The sequence below is a fragment of the Mesoplodon densirostris genome, chromosome 10, assembly GCF_025265405.1.
Source record: "Mesoplodon densirostris isolate mMesDen1 chromosome 10, mMesDen1 primary haplotype, whole genome shotgun sequence".
Taxonomy (NCBI): domain Eukaryota; kingdom Metazoa; phylum Chordata; class Mammalia; order Artiodactyla; family Ziphiidae; genus Mesoplodon; species Mesoplodon densirostris.
The window spans coordinates 109,565,412-109,577,844 of NC_082670.1; the positions used below are offsets into that span (position 1 = coordinate 109,565,412).

Consider the following 12,433-nt stretch of genomic DNA (forward strand, 5'->3'; position numbering starts at 1 on the left):
CAACTAAGCCTGTGTGCCACAACTACTGAAGCCTGTGTACCACAATTACTGAGCCTGCGCTCTAGAGCCCGTGAGCCACAATTACTGAAGCCCGTGCACCGCAACTACCGAGCCTGCGCTCTAGAGCCCGCAAGCCACAACTACTGAGCCCGTGTGCTGCAACTACTGAAGCCCGCACAGACTAGAACCCGTTCTCCACAAGAGAAGCCACCGCACCCGTGCACCACAGCGAAGAGTAGCCCCCACTCACCGCAACTAGAGAAAGCCAGCATGCAGCAACGAAGACCCGATGCAGCCAAAAATTTTAAAAATAATTTTAAAAAAAGATGAGACAATCAATCAGTGTGTAGACCTAACTTGGACACTGACTACGAGAAATTTTTCAAAAAAAAAAAAAGACCACCAGGGAACTGCAGACCCAACTGAACATCAACCCTCAAGGAACTGCTCGGTATTTCTTCAAGTGTGACAGTGGTAGTGGGGTCAGTTTAGTAAAAAGAGAGCCTTGAGAGACACACTGATGTAGGTGCAGGTGCAAGGGCATGTCTGAGTTTGTGTCAGAATAACAGGGGAGGGAGCTGCACAGAGGAGCCCAGACCAGCCATGACCTCGGGGATGGGAGAAGTTGGCAAAGGACACGCAGGGTTGCCACACCACGCCACACTCGTGTCTCACAACTTCTGTGGTGACTTTTAAAACGTGGGCCAGGGTCCCCTGGAACTCACGATAACCCGACACTCAGAGGCGCCTCCCACACGTGGGAACCGCATGGGGGCGGAGGGCGGCCCCTGGAAGCAGGGCTAGAGGCCGGACGGCCCGGCGGGACCCTGGCTCTGCCCCTTGGTAGCCGCGTGACGCGGGCGTCTCACGTAAGCCAGGCCCCCCCGCCCCGCGTCTCAGGCTACTCATCAATGACAAGACACAGACAACCCTCTGCAAATTGCTCAGTGACCAGCGGATACTCAGCGCTCCGTACACGTTAACGATCCCCTTCCTGAGCCCCCACCTCTGCTGGGAGAGACGATCGCTCTGGACCTGACGCCAGGACTGCCCAGCCTGGGCTTCTCCACCCAGACCGTTTCTCAGTGCTGTTTGGGTACCAGGCACCTCGCAGGATGAGGTAATGTCTCCCTCTGGGACCAAGGGCAGCAGCCCGCTTCCTGCCTGCTGTGCTCGCAGGCTCCCTGTGCCGTCCCTGCCGGCCTGAAGGGCACGGGAGCGGCCACACCACTGCCACACTGCTCGGTGCACCCGTGCTGACCCGGCTACCTTAAGTGATAGGGCAACTTAGCGCCCGGTAAGAGGGGTGAACCCAAACCCAGACCTGCCAGGGGGTGACACCCACTTCCCAAGGATTATTCCATTTACCGCCACGGCCTCCACATCACACAGGAAGAAACAGACCACCTGCTGCTGAGGACGCCCAGGACCCGAGCCCAGGCTCCTAACACTCCTAAGTCTTAGGTGCACTGCCCGTCGCCCTCAGCCAGCCCCGCACCCACCTGCACGGCCACAGTGAGCACAGGAATCATCGAACGCAGGCCCCAGAGCTGTGCTCATCGTCCCGCTGGCCCTCCCCAGCGCCCCAGCTGTAACAGCCTATAACCGTGACAGCTGGCCGCGGAGAGCCCACGCCTGCACGCTTATTCTGCGAGTGGGTACGACGCCCGGCTCTGCTCACAGCCGGGGCAGCGCGTCTGATCACACCGAGCGCGATGCCAACCTCAACCCTAAGTCTGGCCTCAGGCTGCGTGCGTCTCCTGTCAGTTCTTCAACATCTCAATGTCAGGCACAACACACCTCTCTCGAATGCTTCACCCCATCAGCACCCACGAAATCCAACGCCCACGCGGCAAGCTGGGTGGAAGCCGGAGTGATGCAGGCGGGAGAGGCCACAGCAGTGGGCAGCCGGCAGCCCGGAGGGAACCCATCTGAGGGCGGCGGCCACGCAGCACATCACTTGCTCCTAAAGACACAGACCACCCGACTTGGAACATCAAAACCTGGGCGCCCGGGCCTCCCTGGTGGCGCAGTGGTTGAGAGTCCGCCTGCCGATGCAGGGGACACGGGTTCGTGCCCCGGTCTGGGAGGATCCCATATGCCGCGGAGCGGCTGGGCCCGTGAGCCATGGCCGCTGGGCCTGCGCGTCCGGAGCCTGTGCTCCGCAACGGGAGAGACCACAACAGTGAGAGGCCCGCATACCGCAAAAAGAAAAAAAAAAAAAAAAAAAAAAAAAAAACCTGGGCGCCCAAATGTTTATGTGAAATCTCCCTATTCCTAAGGAATAACAACTCATTCAAACATTTGGGAAAACAGAAACAAAACAGAACCACATACCAGTTGGAAAAAACCCGCCGGCAGGCTGGATGGGGCCCACCAGCCACCAGCCTGCGACCCTCCGGCTCCAACCGTTCCCATGAGCCTGATCATGTTTGGATCTTCCCTGTCACCCGTCAACTTGTCTCCCAAGTTGCAGAGGGAAGTCACGGCAGGCAGAGGGCAGGCGGGCGCTAGGGACGTGTTCTCGAAGCACACGGACCCCCGCACCCACACACATCAGGTGTGTGTGTAGACACGCTGACACGTGCCTGGGACTCAGAGTCCCCCACCCTCAGAAACCGGCCCAAATGCTCCGTCGAGATTCTGAAAACATGCCCGTCACACTAGCACTGGTTTCCCTCGGGGGGGGCGGGGGCAGAGGCGGGTTACCGGGGCCATAGTAAAGGACAAGCCCCACGAGGGCAACAACCAGGTCTCACGTCCCACCGAGAAGTCTGAACAACGCGGCCCTGGAGGGTCCCTCAGGACCCAGCACGTTGGCGGAACTGCAGTGCCTGTCCTCCTGCGGCTGGGGACACCCACCTTCCCCGTGGGCCCCCAACCTCGGCAGACTAATAAAGGCGGCCGACGCGGGTGCAAGGACCTGAGCTGTGGGGCAGCAGAGCAGCCAGGGGGAGAGCTGGGTGGTCCTGCACCAACAAGAGAACAGCAAGTGGGGGGGGAGGGGAGAGGGATGCCGAGGGGGCGGGGCGAGGACCACGAGCCCGAGGGGCCACCTGGCGACCCAGGAGCCCCGAGGGCCGTGCGGCAGAACTTTTATCAACAGGAACTTAACGTCCTACGGCTGAGCCTGGAACAACCCGGGTTTGATCTGTGCGGGTCCACTTACACGTGGACTTTCAACAGAGTCCGGGTGGGCGCCCCTCACCCCTGCACCGTCCAGGGGTCGCCTGTATTTGTAATCCTGCAGCGAAAACCCCCGTCTCCCCAACCTCAGCAAAAAGCCTACAGTTAAAGGGAAAAGCAAACCCCCGTGCTGGGGCAGCGCTATTCCTGGAGAAACGACTGGGGGCAGGGGTCTGATGCCACGGGACGCCCCCCCAGACATGCTTTTCCTACCGCCCCCCCGGTTTCCCTTCCAGCCCGAGCCCGGCACAACCTGAGGAACCCTGACCTCACCCGTGTCCTCGCGGGCAGGACACAGGCTCAGGGAGGCTGCCGGACGTTCTTCCCCTGGAGCACAGCCCCCGCCAAGGCAAGCGGACTCAGCGGACGCAGGGAATCAAACGAAGGGACCAGCTTCCGAGACCCGGGCACCAAGACGGAGGCTGCGGCGTGGGCCAGACGGCGAGCCCCGGGTGCCCCGACTCTGCAGCAGCCCCGCCCGCCCGCCTTCCACCTGCCTTCTCCCCAATCTGCTGGTCCCTGGAGAGGCTGGTGATCATCTTCACGTCCTCGTCAGTCAGCTCGCCCATGGCCACCTTGTTGTCCTTCTTGGTCACGTGGTTGGCTAGGATGACGGTGGCAAAGACGGGAAAGCCGTTGGCAGTGTTGAGAGCCCCATCGTAGTTGTTGTGGTAGATGCCGGTCAGCTCCTGGGGGGTACCGAGTGGTCAGGAGGGCCACCCCGGGGCCAGAAGCCCGGACCGGGCCCGCCTCCTCACTGGCTTCACCCGACCCCTCCTCCGGGTCCCCGGGTCTCCGACAGGAGAGCAGTAACTCAGCAGAACCGCAGCACGCTGCTCCCGAGCCCAGCACCCAGCTGGCCGTCCACCGCAAGGAGAAGCTCAGTGCCAGAGACGGGAGAGCTGACCTTAACCCACTCCCCGCCCATCCCCCGCCACAGCGCTCACACCAGCTTCCTCGGCCCCCCGACTACTCACTATCTCGTCTCCCGGCTTGCAGCTGTCCACCAGGTCCGCAAGGAGGATGGCATCCTTGGAGCGGGGCAGCCGGCCGGCCGCCACTTTGCCAGGACTCTCCTGAATTCGGATGCGCTGGTAGTTCTGGTAGATGGTCTGCGTGGGACAAACAGATGGTTCAAGGGACCCGTCCCTAGCCAGCGAAGCCTGGGCTGCTGTCCAAGCACCGATTCTGTCACGTGAACTGGGCCGGTGCCCTGGGGCAAGGAGAGCAGCGTTATTACTCCCACTGCTGACCAGGACACGCAGAACCAAAGATGGCAGGGGCGCGAGCCACTGTGACCAGCGCCACGGTGCACGGTCCCCGCTCCTGCCCGCCCCCGCCCCGGATGCCTCCCTCCTGCCAGAAGCCAGACCCCTGTGACAGGCCCTACAGCTGAGCCCAGTGCACACGGACACTGGAGCCAGGCTCCTCTGTGGCCTAAGCTGTGCGGCCCTGGCGAGGCCTCCCCCTCTCCATGCCTGCCCCGCAGAATGGGGGTTCGAACGCTGCAGCCACAGGGAGGAGGAAGTCACGTCACACGTGAAAAGCACTCAAACCAACGCCCACGAAACAAGTTACACCAAGTGTGGGCTTACTGTCAAGGTCACAAGGCAGCACTGTGCACGCAATCTAACACCCATCATCTCACCTACTGTCTAGAAAAGAGCCACAGGAAAAGGTGGTTTTAAGCACACGCTCTGCATCAAAATGCTTGCGTTCTAATCCTCTGGGCCACTTCCTGGCTGGGTGACCTCGGCCTGTTACTTCAGTGGCCAAATAGGGCCAATAACAGCACCTGCCTCACAAGGTGTGATGAAGACCAAATAATGCACCCTCCCCACTTGGCACCTGGCAAGTGCTCCAGAAACTCCGGCGTAATTATTATTCCACTACCAGCTACTGTCCCAGGTGCCCTGCAAGCAGACCCTGCAACTCTGCTCTTGTGCACGAAGCTTCTCAAGAAACGTCTGTGAAGGGGGAACCTGTAAAGGGGAGGGGACCAGCTAGATGGAGGGGGCGGGGGGACTCTGGGTAAAGGCACGGGCTCAGCTGGAGCCCAGCCCTGCAGCTGTCGCTCCCCAAGGCAAGGCGCACTTGAACTTTGAAACAGGTCAGCCTTTGCCTGCGGGCTGCCAGGCTTTTCCTGGCAAGGCGGCTCCAGTTGGGGCGCTTCTCAGAATCCTAGAGCAGTGAGGGGTTAGCCCGTCACTCGTGGCAGCAAAGCAGCAGAGGGGGATCTGGGTTCTTCGGCAGGGATCGTGATGACCCTGCCACACTTTACACTGGGAGTGCTTCATGTTCAAAGGCGGGTGTCATGTGCCCGAGGTCTTAAGGCCCAGAGCCTTCCAGCAGGGCCTCCTGAACGTGGCACAGCAGTGTCTCAGACAGTTCCAGATCAGGGGTCCCCAGAGGCAGGTACCAGGGAGTCTGGGCTGGAAAGCAGGTGCCCTGCTGAGGGGCAGCCAGGGGAGACGTGGGCCCAGTTTCACCAGATCTTCCCGCTCAAAAAAAGCCATAAGCGTTGATGCTTTAAATTAAACGGTCTGGTCTGTACATACTGGCTTGAATCCTTGAGAACACCACGTGGGCTGACCACACGGGACTGCCTGCCCCAGCGCATGGCCGACACGCACTCACACCTTGGCTCCCGCGGCCGCGGTGCCAGCCTCGCGCTCACCTCCTCCATGTTGACCTCGAAGGGGCCGGCTGACTGGCACTCAGGGCACGAGCCCGGCTTCACCTCCTGGTTCTGGGACTGGCAGAAAGGCCCCAGCACGAAGCCACACTTGTTGCAGTTGTACTTGACCATGCTGAGCTGCGGCAGGACACCCGTGCAGCTGGTCACCACCCCACTGGTGCGGATCAGCTGGTTCAGGTGCAGCTGCCTGCGGAGACGAGGCACCGTCAGAGCCCAGGGGGCAGGGGCCGCACCCTCACCCACCAGTGAGGCCAGGACCCACGGGGTGGGCTTTCTCTGGCCGCGGCCACCCGCCACCCACCACGGGTGCCCAAGCCCCCGCCAGCTCACCTGAGCGAGCGCAGCTCCTCCACCAGGGGCAGGTGGGAGATGCGCACGTGGACACGGCTGGCGATGCGGTCGTACTTGGGGTACATGGCCAGCACCACCTCCAGGGCAGCCTCGCTGAAGATCTGCAGCAGCTCCGCCGGCGCCTCGGGCAGGAAGTAGGCCAGGACGTGCTCCCTGGCGGCCAGGTCCTCGTAGTTCACCACCAGGCTCTCGCGGTTCTCTGAGGGGGGCAGGGTGGGAAGAGAGGCTGAGCGCGGAGCAGGCTGGGGCAGGCCCATCTCACTGCGAGAAGGGGAGGCCAGCCCGCCGAGCCCTTGACTCGGAGCTGGAGGCCCAGCCTCGCTTCCAAGTCTGCTCAGCGTTAGCGACGGGACACAGAGAGGTGACGGATCCTAGGTCTCAAGCTCTGAACCTATGAAATGGGACCTAAGTCCCTGGGGGGATACAGTGGAGTAACACATGGGGTGCCCGCCATAAACTGAGAGTGCCTACAAGGCCAGGAGGAAACCCGCGAAGAAACGTGTCAGATATGAGACAAAAGGGAGGGGAGGGGACGGTGGGGGACCAGGAGCCACACGCCTCCTCACGTACTGCTTTGTTCAGAGACGTGCTGCTACATTCTGATCAAAGCAGTAATCCAGATTTTTACATAAAGTCTGCCCAACTGTAAGTCCATCGACAACGACTTCTGGGGCTTCCCTGGTGGCGCAGTGGTTAAGAATCCACCTGCCAACTCAGGGGACACGGGTTCAACCCCTGGTCCGGGAAGATCCCACATGCCGCGGAGCAGCTAAGCCCGTGCGCCACAACTACTGAGCCTGCACGCCACAACTACTGAAGCCCGCGCACCGAGAGCCCGTGCTCTGCAACGAGAAGCCACCACAATGAGAAGCCCTCGCACTGCAAGGAAGAGTAACCCCTGCTCGCCGCAACTAGAGAAAGCCTGCGCACAGCAACAAAAAAACAGCACAGCCAAAAAAATAATAATAATTAATTAATTTAAAACCAAAAAAACGACTTCTGTGGTCCAGATGTAGTCCCTGGACAGTGGGCTGGACCCTCGATACTTTGTCTGAAAGACGGGCACCCCGGGCTCAGGCCCCGGCCGTGCCCAGCTCCAGGACAAACGCCCCACGTGCCCCGCACATCCGTCTGTCAACCCTGCTGCCACAGGGCCAGGGCGGGCGACCTCTCGCGGGCACAGGGCAGGCGCACCTTTGCACATGTCACTGATGCGCTCCTTGAAGACGTTGTGGCCGTGGCCGTCCACGTGGGTGCGCAGGAAGTTCTTGAAGCGGTGGTGGATCTCCAGCCGCGGGCCGGCCATGCTCACCCACTCGCGCACCGAGTGGCCCTTCAGGTCCTCCAGGTTCTCGATGCTCTCGATCATCTCCTCGTCCTCCTCGCCGTCCTCCGTGGCCCGCTCCACCTGCCGCCGCTTCCGGCTGGGGCGATCCTCCTCCTCCTCGTCGCTGTCTGGGGGCCGGGGGCGCGTTCAGGACCGGCTCCCCGCACCGCCTCCCCGCACCGCCTCCCCCGGGCTCCCCGAGGACGCACCGTACAGGAGCCCGCGGCGCATGCGGCCAAGGCCCCGGCCGGCCTCCCGCTCGCGCTGCCGCATGACCCGCTCGGCCGCCTCCCTCTGGCTGGCGGTCAGCTCGTCCACATCCTCGTCGTCCGGGGCCAGCCCCTCGGGCTCGTAGACATCTATCTCCGGGATGGGGCGGTAGTCCCTGCAAGGCCCCCAAATGGAGCCTGTTAGCACCCAGACCCCAAAACAAAACCCCACCAGGAACTGGGCTCCCGAGGGCTCCGGCGCCCCGGCCAGGGCACCTGGAGAGGCTCCGAAAGGCTCCCCCATGGATCCCACATGGAAAAGGACACAGTCTTCAAAAGGATGGACCTTCTGACACCTGCTGCAACACGGGTAAACTCTGAGAACACTGTGCTCAGTGAGACAAGCCAGTCACAAGACAGAAATCCTGCATGATTGGGTTTGGGGAAGAAAGTCCCTGAGAGGGTGGTGATGGGCGTACGACACCGTGAGAGATCTGATGCCACTGAACTTACACTCAGAGATGGCCGAGACGGGAATCTTGTGTCATGTGCGTTTTCCCACAGGTAAAAACGGGGAGCTCTGAGCACCAGCAGGAAAGAGGAATCGGAGGACCCACAAAACCTTCAGCTGGAAGGGCCTTCAGAGCGCCAACGCAGCTCCCCACGGGCAGGAACCCTCCTGCACTCGTTTCTGGCAGCCCCGCCTCGAACCCCAGACCCCAGGAGGCCTACACACATCAGTCCAACCAGCCTCTCCCGAACACATCTGCGGCTCAGTCCTGCCAGCCACAGCGAGACCTTCCACGTGACCGCCTGTCAGACATCTACAGGACTGATGCCTCAACAAGGACCCCCACCAGGGCAAACACAGCTCCCCTCCCCGCGATTTGGGGAAGCACACATCACCCTCCATCAGAAAGATGAGGAAACCGAGGACAGGGGGCGGGGGATGAAGGGATTTCTGCCAAAGGTCACTCAACAGAGCTGGGTGTCAAGGTGGCTAGCTGCTTCCAATACCACACTGGCCCCACAAAGGTCCTCTTAAATTCTCCCTTTCTCAGGGGACGTGGTGATTTGGGGAACTTCTTCTTCTTTTTTTTTTTTTTTTTTTTTTGGCCATAGACTCTGTCAAAGAACACTCTCGGATAATCCCACACTACTGACGCCAGAAACAGAACCCAGAGCCAGGTACGTTTCTGGACTGATCGCTTCCAAATTCTTAAGTGTCCTCAAGGAAAAGGTATCTGTCTGACAAGTCATGGGCTTCCCTGGTGGTGCAGTGCTTAAGAATCTGCCTCCCAATGCAGGGGACACGGGTTCGAGCCCTGGTCTGGGAAGATCCCACATGCCATGGAGCAACTAAGCCCGTGCACCACAACTACTGAGCCTGCACTCTAGAGCCTGCGAGCCACAACTACTGAGCCCACGTGTCACAACTACTGAGCCCACCAACCTAGAGCCCGTGCTCCGCAACAAGAGAAGCCATCACAATGAGAAGCCCTCGCACTGCAACGAAGAGTAGCCCCTGCTCGCCAGAACTACAGAAAGCCTGTACGCAGCAACGAAGACCCAACACAACCAAAAATAAATAAATTAAAATAAATTAAAAAGAAAAGAATTTCAAGTCATGTGAGATGCCCTCAGTGAAATTCTAATTGGTCAATTTAAAAGAATTTGATAAATTAGACTTCAGCAAAATTTTAAAACTGTACACCTCAAAACCCACCATTTAAAAAAAATTAAAAAGACAAGCCATAGACTGAGAAGAAATTATTTGCAAATCACGTGTCTGATAAAAGCCTTATATCCAGAATAAGTTTTTAAAAACTCTTACAACTCAATAATAAAAAGTCAAGGAAACAAATTATTGATAAAAAATGGGCAAAGGATCTGAAGACGAATTTTCCAAAGATACTCAAATGGCCAACAAGAACACGAAGAGCTGCTCAACATCACTAGTCATCAGAGAAATGCAAATCAAAACAACAGTGAGATACCGCCTCACGCCCATTAGGGTGCCTGTTGTCAAAACCCAGAAAATAACAGGTGTTGGTGAGAATGTGGAGAACTCGAACAACATACGCCACTTATGGGAATGTAAAATGGTGCAGCTGCTTTGGAAAAGTTTGGCAGTTCCACAAAGAATTAACATAGAGTTATCACATGACCCAACAATTCCATTCATGGGAACCAGAATTCCATTCCAAGAGAACTTAAAAATACATTCACATAAAAAACTCCTAGCAGCACTATTTATAATTGCTAAAAAATGCAAAGCACCCAAATGTCTACCAACTGATGAGTGGGTAAACAAAACGCAGTCTGTCCATACAACGGAATACTACTCAGCCATGAAAAGGAATGATGTGCTGACGTGTGCTCCAACGTGGATGGACCCTGAAAAACACAGTAAGCCAGAGAAGCCTGCACACAAGGACATGTGTATTACAGACTCCACTTGCACGAAATAGCCAGCACTAACAAATCCAAAGAAACAGAAAGTAGATTATTGGTTACCTAGGGGTGGGGAAGGGAATGGGGATTAACTATAAACAGGCACAAGGGATCTTACTGGGATGATAGAAAAAACTGGACTGTGGTGATGGGTGCACAACCCAGGAAATTTACTAAAACCCATTAAATTGTATTCCTATAAGAGATAAATCTTATATTATAAGAACTACAGCTCAGTAAGGTGGTTTTTTAAACAAGCCATAAAACAAAAATCTAACTAGGCCCATCTAGTCCTCAGATACCTCTATCCAGGCGTCCTTGCAAGGGAAGCGCAGAAGCAGCAGAGGGGGTGGATGGAGGGTGGCCGGCCGGGGAGGGGTGTCCTGCCTGCACAACCTCCCAGAGCACAGCAGGGAAGCTGCTCGGGGCTGATCTGTCCAGATTCCTCATCCACCCAGACTCTGGCCTGTGCTGCACACCCAGGCTCATCACCTGGAGTGATGGAGCTTAAAGCGAAGATCCAAACGGTCCAGAGGGCCCTGGATGCTCCCAAAGGGCTCTCCCTGTGGACTGTGGGGCGGCCTGAACGGTACTCTCATACACACCAAGTCTGAAGCCCCCACGTCAGAGTAAAGAGAGCCCCAAAGCAGAATCTCCACGAGGCTCGCGGGCATGCAGATAATTCTAGTGCTAATGGATAGGCCAAATCCTGGTTGTCAACAGAGGGGGAGACACCAGAGGAATCTAACGTTGCTCCCTCACAGAGCTTTACTCCGCCATCTTAGCAATAAGCCTCCATAACCTTTACTACGCTTGTACATTTATCAGTCAGTGTGAACACAGGGTCTGCTACAGGTTAGGCACAATAACTGTGAGCTGAATTAAATCTAAATCTTGATTAATCACCCCCCCCCCCAGTCTCTCTGAAGTTGCAGAGAAACTCTTGGCTACCTGCTTCCTGTCCTTCCCAGTTGGGGTCCCTGACGTGGCCCCGGATTAGAGATGCCCTGCGTCCCCTGGGGTGCACATCTCATGGAGCTGGGGCTTATCAAGGCCTTCGGGTCTACTCTAAGGTAGACACAGCAAGTTACACGGACATATGCTGTGGCTCCATGAACCTGTCTCCCCCCAGACCCTGGACCAAGATGTGCTCAAAGGCAAGCAGGCTCCGATGTATCTGCTTCCCCGGGACACACAACGCCCCCCCCCCAGCAGAGCGTGTTGAGAGCAGGGCCTTGAACGCCGTACCTCTCCATGCCGTCTCCGAAAAGCTCCTCTCCATCCTCCTCCTCCTCCTCCAGGGGCCCCTCTGTGCCGAGCAGTCCCTCCGACTCATCCTCAAAGGGAGGAAGGTCGCGGCCGGGGCTGGAGGTCAGGGCATCGGTGCGCCGGGAGCTCCGCCCAGGGCTGGAGGTGAGAGGATCGTTGCCTCTCCGCCTCGGGGCCGGGCTGGACGCCACCGTGAAGGACTCGGATGATTCCTGCAAGAGGAGATGGATTGGAGGAGGTGAGGGCCGACTCAGCTTCCTATACGGTGGCGCCCCCACCCATAGGGTCTCCCTCTCCACGGCTGACCCTGTCCTCCCACGCTGCAAACCCCTCCCAGCCTGCACACTTTGCACCTGCTGTTCCCTCTGCCTGGAACTCTCCCTGAGCCCAAGGCTTCTCCACGCCCGGGGCGGCTCATTCCTCACACACACCGTGACACACGCGACCTCGTTTTCTCCAGGACAACCCACTGAGGCTACCTGGTTAGCTGGTTTGCCTGTTTACCGCCTACTCCTCCCCCCAGCACGCGTTCCCGCCCTTCTGGGCCCCCGGTGCACCAGGAGCTGCCAGGGGAGACGGGACACGAGAGCGGCCACAACCTAAGGGGTCGGAGACCCAGGTTGGTGGAGGGGCAGTCAGCTGACGAGGCTGCGGACGAAAGCAGCACGATAAGGAGGGCCCGAGCGCGCGGACCGGGCCGGGGCCCCGGGCTGCCGGGGTGGGGCCCACCGGCCTCGCAGACCCGCCCGACTGGAGCAGGGGAATCGGCTCCGCGCCCGGCCCCCCACCGTCCGCGCCCCGCACGGCAGACGCACAGACTCCGCCGCGCTTACCGCCATCGCTGCCCAGTGCTCCTCTCCGCTCCGCCAGCACCAGCCAGTTTTCGCGCGGAAAGTGGACCACGTGACCGCCCGTGCCCGGGAAGCGTCTGAGGGAGCA

General features: G+C 58.7%; 1 protein-coding gene across 1 annotated transcript in view; it reads right to left on the bottom strand.

The window, feature by feature from the left end:
• MCM2 (minichromosome maintenance complex component 2) overlaps window positions 1-12,433 on the bottom strand; it is an 18,442-nt gene extending 6,009 nt beyond the window's left edge. The window contains exons 1-8 of the mRNA XM_060110285.1: window positions 12,328-12,433; window positions 11,474-11,706; window positions 7,772-7,947; window positions 7,430-7,690; window positions 6,215-6,434; window positions 5,864-6,071; window positions 4,164-4,298; window positions 3,684-3,875 (exon numbers count right to left, since the gene is read on the bottom strand). Of these exons, the coding sequence (XP_059966268.1) occupies window positions 3,684-3,875; window positions 4,164-4,298; window positions 5,864-6,071; window positions 6,215-6,434; window positions 7,430-7,690; window positions 7,772-7,947; window positions 11,474-11,706; window positions 12,328-12,333 (1,431 nt within the window). The 5' untranslated portion in view covers window positions 12,334-12,433. The remainder of the gene's footprint in view (window positions 1-3,683; window positions 3,876-4,163; window positions 4,299-5,863; window positions 6,072-6,214; window positions 6,435-7,429; window positions 7,691-7,771; window positions 7,948-11,473; window positions 11,707-12,327) is intronic.